The 14,088-nt window shown below is 40.6% G+C and overlaps 1 protein-coding gene across 1 annotated transcript in view; it reads left to right on the top strand.

Moving 5' to 3' along the window:
• The window catches only part of KIF6 (kinesin family member 6), a 399,235-nt gene that overhangs the window by 142,793 nt on the left and 242,354 nt on the right, over nucleotides 1-14,088 (top strand). The window contains exons 7-9 of the mRNA XM_068557688.1: nucleotides 1,021-1,227; nucleotides 10,573-10,716; nucleotides 11,638-11,724. Of these exons, the coding sequence (XP_068413789.1) occupies nucleotides 1,021-1,227; nucleotides 10,573-10,716; nucleotides 11,638-11,724 (438 nt within the window). The remainder of the gene's footprint in view (nucleotides 1-1,020; nucleotides 1,228-10,572; nucleotides 10,717-11,637; nucleotides 11,725-14,088) is intronic.

Here is a 14,088-nt window from a genome sequence, read left to right as displayed (position 1 = left end):
TCATGTCATCTGCAAACAGTGACAGCTTTACTTCTTTTCCAATTTGGATTCCTTTTATTTCTTTTTCTTCTCTGATTGCTGTGGCTAAAACTTCCAAAACTATGTTGAATAATAGTGGTGAGATTGGGCAGCCTTGTCTTGTTCCTGATCTTAGTGGAAATGGTTTCAGTTTTTCACCATTGAGGACGATGTTGGCTGTGGGTTTGTCATATATGGCCTTTTTTATGTTGAGGTAACTTCCCTCTATGCCTACTTTCTGGAGGGTTTCTATCATAAATGGGTGTTGAATTTTGTTGAAAGCTTTCTCTGCATCTGTTGAGATGATCATATGGTTTTTCTCCTTAAATTTGTTAATATGGTGTATCACATGGATTTCTTTGTGTATATTGAAGGATCCTTGCATTCCTGAGATAAACCCCACTTGATCATGGTGTATGATCCTTTTAATGTGCTGTTGGATTCTGTTTGCTAGTATTTTGTTGAGGATTTTTGCATCTATGTTCATCAGTGATATTCACCTATAGTTTTCTTTTTTTGTGACATCTTTGTCTGGTTTTGGTATCAGGGTGATGGTGGCCTCGTAGAATGAGTTTGGGAGTGTTCCTCCCTCTGCTCTATTTTGGAAGAGTTTGAAAAGGATAGGTGTTAGCTCTTCTCTAAATGTTTGATAGAATTCACCTGTGAAGCCATCTGTTCCTCGGCTTTTGTTTGTTGGAAGATTCTTAATCACAGTTTCAATTTCAGTGCTTGTGATTGGTCTGTTCATATTTTCTATTTCTTCCTGGTTCAGTCTTGGAAGGTTGTGCTTTTCTAAGAATCTGTCCATTTCTTCCAGGTTGTCCATTTTATTGGCATATAGTTGCTTGTAGTAATCTCTCATGCCCTTTTTTATTTCTACAGTGTCAGTTGTTACTTCCCCTTTTCCATTTCTGATTTTATTGATTTGAGTCTTCTCCCTTTTTTTCTTGATGAGTCTGGCTAATGGTTTATCAATTTTGTTTTACAACATTTTTATTATAGACTCCTATGAACCAAGCTTCAACCCGTTCCCACTGCATTTTCACCATTCACTTATCAAGCAAGGAACCAGGATCTGCAACCGTGCGACATGCCAAGCTGCATTTGGTTGACCTGGCTGGTTCAGAGCGAGTTGCGAAGACTGGAGTCGGGGGCCAGCTTCTGACAGAGGCCAAGTATATCAACTTGTCACTACATTACTTAGAACAGGTAAACGGGTAGGGTGGGATGTACCTATACCTACCATTTTTTGACCATGTACTTCACATCATGCATTCTACTAGCATTTTTGTCTTGGTTTGTTTCTCTTCTTTTACTGTGGAAAAATATATATAACGTAAAATTACCATTTAACTAATTTTTACAATTCAGTGGCATTAAGTACATTCAAAATGTTGTGCAAGCATCACCATCATCCATTTCCAGAGCTTCTTATGATCCCAAACAGAAACTCTGTACCCATTAAACAGTATCTCCCAATCTCTTTATACTCCCAGGCCCCCATCACCTCTAGTCTACTTTCTGCCACTATGAATTTGCCTGTTCTAGATTTTCGTATAAGTGGAATTATACAGTATTTGTCCTTTTGTGTCTGATTTCTTCCATTTAGCATAATTTCAAGGTCCATCGTGTTTTAACATGTATCACAATTTTCTTCCTTTTTAAGGCTGAATAATATCTCATTGTGTGTGTGTAGATATAAATATAGATATATAGTATTTTGTATATCCATTCATCTGTTGATGAACATGACTTGTTTCCACCTTTTGGCTATTGTGAGTAATGCTGCTATAAACATTGGTATAGCTACTAGAATTCTGTATAAACCATTCCATTTAAACCTCACAACAGCTCTGCACTGTAGGTATTAGTTATTACCCACATCTTATAGTTTTTATAACTCAGGTCTTCCCCAGGCCTTCCTGAGATTACACAGCTAGTGGTGAGATAAGGATTTGAACCTCGAATTGCTTGGCTCCAAAGCCTATGCTTTTTTTCACTATACCTTGTGTTTATTTGTAAAATTAGTGGTGTGAATATAAGTTAGAAACGGCCTCCATGGACTATTTGTTTCGGGCTGGTAGATTAGCTATGAGACCATAATGTGGAGATGATGACCAGCATCTTTTCCATTTGTAGTGACTTCATCTAGTTGGTGATTCTGACCCTGCAATGGTTCTCTTTGCCTTAGCTTCCCTCCCTGTCCCCACTCCAAGTTTACTACAGTCCATCCCAGTGCATGCTTAATTTTTAATTTCTGAATTTTATTCCAAAGGCAGAGAAAGCTCATCTGAATTTTGCTAAGTAAATCTTCCAGACAAAATTTCTCCCATCTAAAAGGAGTGCATTGAATTAAATTATTTTTCAAGTTCCTTTCAGCTCTGTGAGTGTAAATGTTGTGAGTTGAATGTTAAAGATGGCAACTAATTCTAAAAAAAAAAGAAAGAGAAACATGATCAAAAACTGGAGTGGAGAAGTACAGAGGATATTGGCGAGGCAAAAGGGTCTGTTAATGAATGTTGGAGACTGAAAGATTTGAGAAAAAAAACTACTTTTTTAAAGCTGCATAATGAACCCTTTTGAGAATGATGTTGTCCTGACATTAAATGCTTTCTAATGGTCAAGCTGGCTGAAAAAGCAGATTGAGAGGAACCTAAGGGAACTCTCTGTGAACAAGGCACACACAATTAGGCTCTGACCAAATGAATCCCAGTAATGCAACACCCAGAGGTTAAGACCTGCATGGTGTTCAGATCACTTTAGTGTTTCTGACGATAGTCAACATTCCTGAACTCTTTCTTGTTCACATATTACATACTACTTTTACTTAACGGATCTTTTACTTTATAGGACATTTATGTAACATTGATATGAAAGTATAATGGACTATATTCAAAGTGCTTTATTTCAAATATACCTACTTGTTTCAGAGTCTTCACTATCTTTTAATTCCCATTATATCCATCCATCATACGAAATTATATTTATATTTGTTAGTTGAATCAAAATTTCCATCAATTGTAATCACTCAAGAAAAACATTCTGCTCCTTATGTTTTCTTTTTCTTCATTCTACACAACCTTTGCAAGCTGTTACTTGTCATTAAAACTATTCCTCTCCCTACATTTCTTCTCTTCAAAATTCTGGTAACATCAGCCTCATGTGAGCAGTCTTGGTGGCTATGTGGCATCTGATTTTCTATATAGCTAGTTTATTTATTTAACAGATACTTATAAGGAGCAGTAATGTGCTGAGGACTGTGCTGGGCCCTGGAGCACAGCGCTGAATGAAATAGAAACAGCCCTTGCCCCGAAGGTCTCATGGTCTAGTGGAGGGAGACATGCACTGAATAAGTATTCGTTAGGTACGTGGCTGTAATCCTGATGGGAGCCTGCAGAGCAAGTCCAAGGGGCGAGGAGAGTGTGGGGGATTGGACTTAGACTGAGGAAGGGAGAGTTAATGAAAGTTCTCTCAGGACTGATGTTAAGCAGAGATGGGAGGAATGAGTAGGAGTGAGCCCGGCCAGGATGGGGTCAGGGCATGTCAGGCAGTGAGAACTGGGAGTCTGTCAGCCCTTAGCTCCATCTGCGGGATGGATTCACCCAGGGTCTCAGTGACATTCATGTGTCATTGACCTTTGGCTCTCCGAATGTAACTTATCTGTTTCATAGACACCCACTGCATCACTGCAGCCGTTAGCTCTTTACACTGCTGTACAAGGGTCTTCATGGAGGTTATGGCATAAAATAATGGAGAGAGGAGGAGAAGGAGAAGATCAGTATGAGAGGAAAGAAGAACATAAATATGGAAAACTGCAGTGTGTGGACATGAGTACGTGAGATTGAGTAAAGCTAGGAGCAGCTGCTAGAGAGAAAGTTGTGGATAGTAGAGAAATATTGGAATTTTACACAGAAAGACATAAGTGAGAGGGGACCAAAGAGTAGCTAGGAAGGAGAATAATAAAAAGAGTGAGCAGATACTGTTGATGAAATAACAGAATTCAAGGACTTTTATAAACAAATTTTCTTTATGAAGTACTTTATTATGGGCCTTTGAGGCTGGAAGTATAACAGTTTAGTTTAATTAGCTTCATTCATCCATTCACTCATTCAATCAACAAATTGTGATTGAGTGTCCACTGGGTGCTACAAGTTACGTTAGGCAATGGGGATTGATGTATAATTGAGAAATAGTCTGTGCTACCGTGTCATCCAGTGAAAGAGCAAAGCATACAAACAAATACTTAGAATGCAGTAAGATAAATGCTGTAATAGAAATTCATGTAGATGTCCAAAATATAATCAAACTGAGACATCTTCTCTGTCTCAGCTTGAATATATAAGATGGAGATGGACCAGGAAAAGACAGTTTGGTAGCCTTTCTTACATGAATTAGCCCACATTAGGGTTATAGAAATTCCATGCGAATTGTAACTGCTCTCTGGCCATAATTGTGAGACCTTACACCTGCTCACAGGGCACAGACGTTCTGAGTTGAATGCACCTTATTGTGCTCAGAAGTAAATAAATTTCTATTTGCCAGAGTACTGTTGGTTTTGGAGTTTTCCTTGTGTATGTAGTACTTTTTCCAAAAAGTCTCCTCAAAAACACTTCAAGCCACAATAACAGGGTGCATCTTGACCCTAGAATTCGAGTCCGTGGAGGAAAAGGAAGGGACCATGCATACTTGGTCCAGCCATAAGCCTCACGGAGTGCTCCTTGGGTGACCCTGGGTGTCTGTCAGCCCAAATGTTAAGTGAGAAACCACTGAGAACAGAGAGTGTTTGCTCTCTCCTTCTCCAGAAATCAGAATCAGGGTCACCCCGGCCAGTTATCCAACATGAGTGGGACTTTTTCAGAGTGTTACTTTCCACTTGGCTTCCACTGAATGTGTTGCATTCAGGAGAAAAAATTGGTGGTGCAGTGCTAGTTGTAACTCTGCAAATTTTTGTCAGTTCTCAGGGGATAATCTTCCATGGACATCTGAGTTCTTTAAAAGAAATTATCTTTAATGAATGAAGTAGTAAACCGAATTATTGATTTCAGGCATAGTTTCTCGGTACGTGGAGATGCTATTAAGTGTCATGTGGGGTTCCACTCTTTGCTGCTTAAAGAATGTCTTCAGGAACATGTTATTGTATTTGTACATGAAATCCAAAATGGAAGTAAACACTAAAGAAATCCAGGTTGTATGAACACCTCCTCACCCTGTGCCATTCAGATCATTTGGCTCCTGCCCAGTTTAGAGAACCCAAAGCAGCCCCACAAAGAATAATTTACTTCTGCCTCTCTCTCAAATACTGGCCATTTCTAAGTCACTCTGAAGATCCGTTTCTGTCCAAGGGGTCTAGGCTTATTATGGTATTCCTAAAGTTCTCTAGAGCTGGGAGGGTACCTGCTTAGGACCCGCTTATAAAGAAATGGCCTAGGACTTCCCTGGTGGCGCAGTGGTTGGGAATCGCCTGCCAATGCAGGGGACATGGGTTCGAGCCCTGGTCCGGGAAGATCCCACATGCCGCGGAGCAACTAAGCCTGTGCGCCACAGCTACTGAGCCTGCGCTCTAGAGCCCGCGAGCCACAACTACTGAAGCCTGCGTGCCTAGAGCCCATGCTCCGCAACAAGAGAAGCCACCGCAATGAGAAGCACGCGCACCGCAACAAAGAGTAGCCCCCGCTCACCGCAACTAGAGAAAAGCCCATGCACAGCAACGAAGACCCAACACAGCCAAAAAAAAAAAAAAAAAAAAAGGAAAAAGAAATGGCCTAGAACTGCGTTTATTGTGCTACAACAAGTCTTCAAAGTGATCATAAAGAACATGGCCTAAAGACCCCTCCAAACACGGAGTGCTTTTTGTTTTGCTAAGAAGTATCCCAGAAACTCTCTCTATTGATCTTTAAATCATTTCTGTGAGATAGGCAGGCATTCTAATTCCAGTTTTACAGGTGGGGAGACTGAGGCTAATAAATATAAGAGATTGGCCTAAGATCGTATAAGTGGGGCAGCTGGATTCTGACTCTGAGTCCTGGGTTCTTTGTTTTATCATGCACTGCCTTCATTTCCCCCATTCTTAAAGACCATATTTTCTAATCCATAATCTCATTTTGAATTTTAATTCTTCTCTTTAACAATTTTAGAACCCTTTCTGGAAAGGACATTGGGATTGCCTCTACAGCATTCATTCCAGGGGTAGCAGGCAGAAGCTCATTCCCAGCTCCAGGGGCAGACCTGACTGGCCTAAGCCGATTCGAGCCAGTCTTTCTCCTGGCTATAGTGATTGGTTCAGAGGTGGCCCATGACCCAAGTTGGTCCCTAGTGAATCTCAGGACTCATGTTTAATTATTAGAGAACTTTCTCATATCAGTCATGAGTAAGGAAGTATATAACACCAGGGCATTTGGTAGCCATCCTATGGCCACGAGGAGGGGCAGACTTCTACCACATGGGAGACAGAGCAGAGATATGGGCAGAAACTAAGTCCTTTCTAAAAGGCCCCTGACCTTTTAGGTCATTCTAACCTAAAGCATTTCCTATTACAGTTACATGAGCCAATAAATTTCCCTATGATTAAAGCCAGTTTGGGTTACATTCTTTTGTTACTACAGCCAAAAGCAAGTTAACTAACAGACCATTTAATATCAGAAGGAAGTGTAATAAGCATATTCTCCTTTATGTCATCTAAGTTGTCAATAAAACTGTTGAACAGAAAAGACATCAGTTTTGCTTCCTAGACCAGGAAGAAAATAGTGACATTTGTTTTATGAAAGAACTTAAAAGTACTTAGAAAATTGTTAGATATTTAATTGATGATTAATAAACAATAATGCCACCCTCTCTGCATATCTGTCAGACCTACCCCTGTTTGGTTCGGTATTTGGTATTCGGGCCTTCCTTACCTGTTGCAGATATTTGTCCTCTTGGCTCTTAGGGTCTGGAGCTCTGCTCAGCACCCCATGCTCCCATCTTGCCACTCAGACTCGGGTCCACCATATTTCTCACTTTCTTCCCAGTTACACTGAAGCTTAGTTCACCCAAATCTCATTCACTACTAATGACCCTCCCACTGCCTTCCTAGGTAAAACTAATTAATCCAATCATTCATTTATTCATATTCGTTTAACAAAAAAAGTGTTGAACATATGTTGTATTAATCAGATTTTTTAGCTGCAAACTGGGAAATTCACTCTAGCTAATTTAAGCAGCATAGAGTTTATTAAACATAAAGAATCTCAAGAAAAATTAGAAAACTGGGCTTGAGTACTACCCAGCTAGGAGCAGAGCAACCAGGATACACTTCTTTTTTTTTTCTCAAGATCTTTTTGATGTGGACCATCTTTTAAAGTCTTTATTGAATTTGTTCCAGTATTGCTTCTGTTTTATGTTTTTGGTTTTTTTGGCCACGAGGCATGTGGGATCTTAGCTCCCCGACCAGGGATCGAACCCGCACTCCCTGCATTGGAAGGTGAAGTCTTAACCACCGGACCACCAGGAAAGTCCCAGCCAAGAGACACTTCTAATCACACCACTGAACTGCTCTGTAAAACACCACTGTTATCCCCACTGGGCACTTAGGACAATAAGCCCTAGATTCCAGAAACTTCCCTGTAGCTGCCTCAAAAAAACCAGTTGCCTTTGCCACCCACCTACAAATGCGGTCTTCCTCCTTATGACCACCACCTCTCATCACTCACCTCCAATCCCACACAGGGTGTTTGCTTGATGGAGCTAGGTCTCATGCAAACCGTGAGCTGTAAGAGAGACTAGGAAATGTAATTTTGTAGGAAGCAGAACTAGGATGGGGGCTATCATGAGAGCTGAGGGAGACAACTCAGTTTCTGCCACATGTACCGGGTGCTGGGTGCTGTTCTTGGCAGTGGTGATGGAGCCACGAGCAAGAGAAACAAAGTCCTTTGTTTCTGCCTTGTGGAGCAGAAACTCTCGTGGGGAAGCAGGTAATAAGTAAATAAATAAAATTTCCAATAGTGGTAAGTATCAGAAGAAAAATAAAATAGAGTTAAAGCCTGGATATCGGGGTGTTACTTTTGATAGGGAGCTCAGGGAAAGCCCTTGTGAGGAAATAAAACTTGAGCAAAGATTTGATTGATGAGAAGCAGGATGCTGTAAGAAAATCTGGGGCAAGAGCATCCTAAGTAAAAGAAACATGGTCAAAGGCTGCGATGTGGGGCTAAGCTTGGCATGGTGAAGCAACAGCAAGGCCAGTGTGGGCCACGAAAGCACTGTAGGAGATGAAGTTGGATAGGTAGACAGGAACCAGATCACACAGGGGTTGGGTCATTATACCAAGTGCATCGGAAGGTTGTAAGCAGGGCAGTGACTTGATGTAACTTACATTTTTGTAAAGGTTTCTCTGCCTGCCATGCAGAGCGGAGACCATGGGAGGGCAAAAGGAGAAACAAGGAGACTGATTCAGAGCCTTGAGAGCAGTTATCCAAGGAAGGTAAAATGGTGCCTCGAACTGGAGCGGCGGCAAACGAGGTGGGAAAAAGTGATCCAATTCTGGGTATGTTTTGTAGATAAACCTAATAGAAATTGGATGTTGGAGGTGAGAGGAATTCAAGAATGTTGCCTAGGGTTTTGGACTGAGCCACTTGTTGGATGGTGGCGCCATCAATAATGATGGGTAAAGCCTGAGGAAGAATCAGGCTTGGGGGCAGAGGGGAGAGACAGTCAGGAACAGACATCCAGGTGGAGATGCAGAGTTGCTGCAGGGATAGTAGCTCAGGGAAGAGGTTGAGGCTGATGCTGTAAACTGGGGAGACATTAGGATAGGATATGGATGTATTTAAAGCCAGGGGATTGGATGAGATTACACAGAGAGACAGTGTAGATAAGAAAGAGAAGAGGATCCGGGACTGAGCCTCGGAGCACTTCAATAGATATAATTTGGGAAGAAGAAAAGCAAGTATTCATTATCTAGTTTTTAAGGAAAGATAAAAACCAGAGAAGTGTGATGTCCTGATTACCAAGTGAATAAAGCATTTCCTGAAGGAGGCAATGAATACCTATGTTGATGCCTTACTCAAATCAGAGGTCTAGTAAGAGAGCAGTCAGTGCTTTTGGTTCAGGGGGGTTGCTGATGACCTTGGCAAGAGCCAACTTAGTTTAGTACTGTTGTGGGCTTGCAGAATGGGAGTGATTCCGGTGAGAGAGAGAAATTAATGCAAAGAGAGGGGTTAATTATAGGAGCAAAGTAGGTAAGAGGAGAAGAGGGAGGGGACAGAGGGCTGGACTTGGGCAGGAGCAGGACAGTAACCGCAGGAAGAGTGGAATGTGTGGGGGATTGAGGGACAGGGCAGGCAGACCGCTTACACCTGGAAGAAGAGTGTGTGGCCATCGGCTCAGACTGAAGGCGGAGAGAGGAGGCTGGGTAGATGTTTGAAACAAGAGGATAAGGTGCGAAGGCCCATTTCTGAGAGTGGAAAAGTGGTTTTTGAGAGAACCTCACGGGATTTCTGGTTTATAGTAAAACCTGTGGTCATTAGCTTAAAGCAAGACCAGTGGTATCGTTACGTGATTTTGCTAAAAACGGCCTTCAAAAACAATGCTCCCATCTTATTTTATAAACTAAAGGCGTAGAAAAAGTTCTGATGATGGGAATTACACACCTGGGAAGAGGGAAGACTAGAACAATGGCAGGTGTTGAAAGTATTTTCAGGAGCCAGGGCCTTGTGATGCCCCTGAAGTCACATGTCACATCTGTGGGTGAGTTATTCCTGATGCTTTGCAGTGGGCGTCCTGGCACTGGATTCATCTTCCCCAGAAAACCCTGAACCCCTGGTGGCTCCCCTTGGGGACAGCCCACAGCAGCCCTTCATCCATCTCCCATCCATCCATCTACCATCTTCCTACTAAGTACGTAAGACACTCCTGAGGAGCAAGGTGAGCGGGCTCTAGGTGAACCAAGGTGCACTTCCCCCATCACTTACAGTGAAAGCAAACACATATACAGCACTTATTATGGGCTAGTTCTACTCAAAGTAATTTGCACATTTTAACTCTTCTAATCATCCCAACTACTCATAGGTAGATACTGTCTTTTCCGTGTTTTACAGATGAGGAGACTGAGGCAGAGATGGTGAGTGGCATGCCCTGGCATAGCTAGAATCTGGACCTGGACAATCTGGCACCAGAATCTGGGGTCTGTTGCCTCTTGTAGTTCTTATTTATTGTTCTGCCTCTTTTACCTTGGAGATGAGGCATACAGACAAATTTTGATAGGATTTTTTAAAATCTGGCATGATTTACTCTTGAGTTTTTATATAAATTTCTCAGTGACTGAAAACAGAATAAAAATGTATCCAATTCTGCACAAGTTATATCATCTGTCCAAAAACGACAGGGTCCATCATGGTATGTTTTTACTATATTTGTTTCATTCCATCTTCACTGTTATTGTACTGAATATTTTAAGATATTTATTCTGAGCCCAAGTTTTGGGGGTCACTGCATTTTGTATCCTTATTGCTGTCGCAGCTCAGTTTGTCAGGTGTGCATTTTCTGCTAAGTTAACGCTATTCTTTTTCCCCTCCACCACAGGTCATCATTGCCCTCTCAGAAAAGCACCGCTCACACATTCCGTATCGGAACTCCATGATGACCAGTGTCCTGAGAGACAGCCTGGGAGGGAACTGCATGACGACCATGATTGCCACGCTCTCTTTAGAGAAAAGGAATATTGACGTATGTTGCTTCTTCTTTCTGGAGATCTCAGTCTGAGTTTTTATGCTAGTTTGTGAGACGGGGTTGAGGGTCCTGGGTGGGTTTCCGTCTTTTCAACTGGGTTAGGGTATGCCTTCAGAGGTGAAGACCCACCAGAGTTCATAGCTTTGGGTTATTTGCCAGAATTGTAATTCCCCCAACTTGAGAACTGACTTCACATAGCACGGGATGGTTTGCAGATAAACCTCATACACAAATTTTGGAAGATCTGCCAGAGACGTGAGGGAGGAGACCCATCAGCTTCTCCTGATCTGTTTTGCTCCTGATTGCTTAGGTGCCTTGGAGACATCTCCAAGGTGTGTCCCTAGACGTGCCCCTGGGCACAGCACCCAGGACGCCTTGGCAGGGTCTGGCTGCCAAATGGCTGTCCTGGGTTGCTTTAGAGCCAGCTGATGTTTCACGCATTTCAGTTTAATGTTTGGGACTCAGACTTTCTCTAAGAGAGGAAAACAGGAAGCTGCAGGGTTCCTCCCCAAACAAGGCCAAGCCCCAAGTGCATTGTAAGATGCCTTGAAAAGCCTCTCTTTTGTGCCTGTTACAAATATTTATTTTGTACCCTTTGATGCTTATGGATTGTGGTACCTGCTATGATTCTGGTTTGTATATGTGGTTCTGGTTTGACAAATCAGTAGTTGAAAAGCACATACCAGTTGTCACTTAGGACCTCAGGATCTTCCACACTTTGGGCATCAGTCATTATATTAAGCCCAAACAAAGTTTTAATGAAAAATAATGTTCCAGGGCAAGGCTTCCTAATTTGGAAGCATGTTTCCTCGTTGTGTTTTATGCACATCACTCTAGGTGTACACGTTTTTCCTGTGAACAGAAACTGTTTTATCTCTCTATGCCATAACACTTTAAGGACTTATCTTGCTTTCTTAGGAATCTATATCTACCTGCAGATTTGCACAACGAGTGGCACTCATAAAGAATGAAGCTGTTCTTAATGAAGAAATCGATCCCAGATTGGTAAGCAACTTTTAACTGACTATGTTAAAAAAAATCAAAGTATATCAAAGATTAGTTAAATTTTGGGGGACACTCACTCTCCGTAACCAGGCAACGTTCTAAATACTGGAAACGTGTTAAATCATTTAATTCTCACAACAACCTCATGAGCAGATGCCGTCTCTTCCTCTAGTTTACAGATGACAAAACTGAAACGCAGAAATATTTAGTGATTTGATCTGAGTCACAGTGCTAATGCGTAGCAGAGCAGGATTCAGATACAGACAGTCTGACTCCAGGGCCTGTGCTCTTACCTACAGCCCCCCTTTACCCCATCAGTTAGGGGCACAGTGAGTCCTGGGGACATACATAGAATCATACACAGTTATATTTGTAGGCAGGTCGTAGCCTTTCAAAAAAAAAGTCAGCTTAACTTTCTAAAGACAATAATAATAGACCATCTTTTATAAAAGCTTATTGAGAAAAAGGAAGTCCTAATGGTTATTAAATAGAATAGTATTTTGCATGAGTGTTCTGTTACTTATTCTAGAGATTTTAAAAAGTTAGTAGTTGGTTTGATCCATGGAAAAATGGCCAAGCCTCTAGTTTTATAAAAATGAATTCTTCTTTATCAAAGTTCTTTTTTTAAAGGAAAGATATTTGCAAGTTACATGATTCAGCTACTCATTATAAATGCAGATATTTTTTCTTTTCTCTATTTTGTTAGTCTTCAAATAAAATACAACAAGGAATTAACTCGTGTCAACATTGAAAATGTTGAAATAAAATATTTCAATTTTGTAAAACTCCAAAATTAAGATTATATTACTTTGCAAATCACTCACCTTTTAAAAACAATTTTTTTTTTTTCTCTAGAAAATAAGCTGGTGTAAGCTTAGTGGTATGCGTTATAAAAAAGATGTGAAATCGTACCAACAGTGCTTCATTTACAAATTTCTCAAATTCCAAACAAGAAAATCTCAAGCTCACTGTTACCCATATTAATTACTTCCTCTTGAGTGTTTGCCCTTCCTTCCCTGAAATCATTCCATTGAAGGGCAGAGGAAAAGAAGGACAAAAGAATAATGGGGCTGACTGTTTTGTCCTACTTGCCTCAGGGAGCCCGAGCTCCCCTGACAGCATTCTCTTCTGGAGAAACCAGTGGGTGAGGCAGGATCCCTTTCCAGTCCAGTCCCTGGTCAGCATAACAGGGTACCCCCACTGGAAAAAGGAGACACAATTCAAAGGCCTAAGTCAAATGGAACTGAACTCCTGGGATGAATTCTTCTGCTGTTCCTACCCTGCCAGCAGCCCTGTAATATTACTGTGCAGAATGAGAAAGATAGGAATGTACTATTAGCCTGAAGACAAAAATTACTTCATAATTGAAGGAAAATAAACATATTAGACATTGAGGTATTTTTTTCCTTTCAAATCTGGCTAGAGAGACTTTTCTTTGAAGGAACTTGAGGAATTTGAACAAAGATGAACATTATCGTGTGTTAGATGTAGGTCTGTGAGAGACTTAAAGAAACGAGAAATCAGGAGTCAAAATCTAATAGCTGATAACTGAACAAATGTTGAGGTCTTCCTGGTGCAGAATTATCTGGTAATTGACAAGTGTTGTTTCCTGATCTCCTTTAATAATTGCTTCTAAAAACTGATATTACTGTTCATTATTTTATGTACAGAGCTTTTCTGAAGCACAAGTGACAGTTGAAAAGTTGTCCTCAAAACCACCCAAAACACAACTGAATGGGAAAAATAAACACCAAATTTAGGGAAGACTCTATGGGGTGGGGGCTTCACAAGAGTCTGTAATGTTTTATTTCTTAAGCTAAGTAGTAGGTACATGGTATTATTTATACCTTTTTGTATATCTGAAGTAGTTCATACTAAAAAGTAAAATCACATGAATTAAGGTGATTCATCACATTCACAATTAAAAGAAAAAATTAAATGATCACATCACTAGATGCAGAAAAAGTGTTTGATAACATTAAACATTCATCCATAGTTTGAAAAGACTCATCAAACTATGAATATAAGTGAACATCCTTAGAGTGATTAAGGGTATCAACCAAAAACTACAGCAAACATTTAAAAGTTGAAACGTTAGAAGGAATAAGACAAGAACGTCTTAAGCACTGTACTTGGAGGTTCTTAGGAAAGAGACTTTTTTTTTTTAATTTATGACGATTTGATAAGAAGAATATCTGTCATTACTTGTGGACAATTTGATTGCTCATATAGAATATCCAAGAGTGTTTAATAACAGGTAAACAGATAACCAAAATAATATTCAGAAAATTAATCCATTCATAAAGATGAATTGCCTTCCTATACATCAAAAGCCAATAATTAGAAAATGCAATTTTATAAAAA

The sequence above is a fragment of the Eschrichtius robustus genome, chromosome 12, assembly GCF_028021215.1.
Source record: "Eschrichtius robustus isolate mEscRob2 chromosome 12, mEscRob2.pri, whole genome shotgun sequence".
NCBI classification, from domain to species: Eukaryota; Metazoa; Chordata; class Mammalia; order Artiodactyla; family Eschrichtiidae; genus Eschrichtius; species Eschrichtius robustus.
This window is presented reverse-complemented; position numbering and strand designations above follow the sequence as displayed.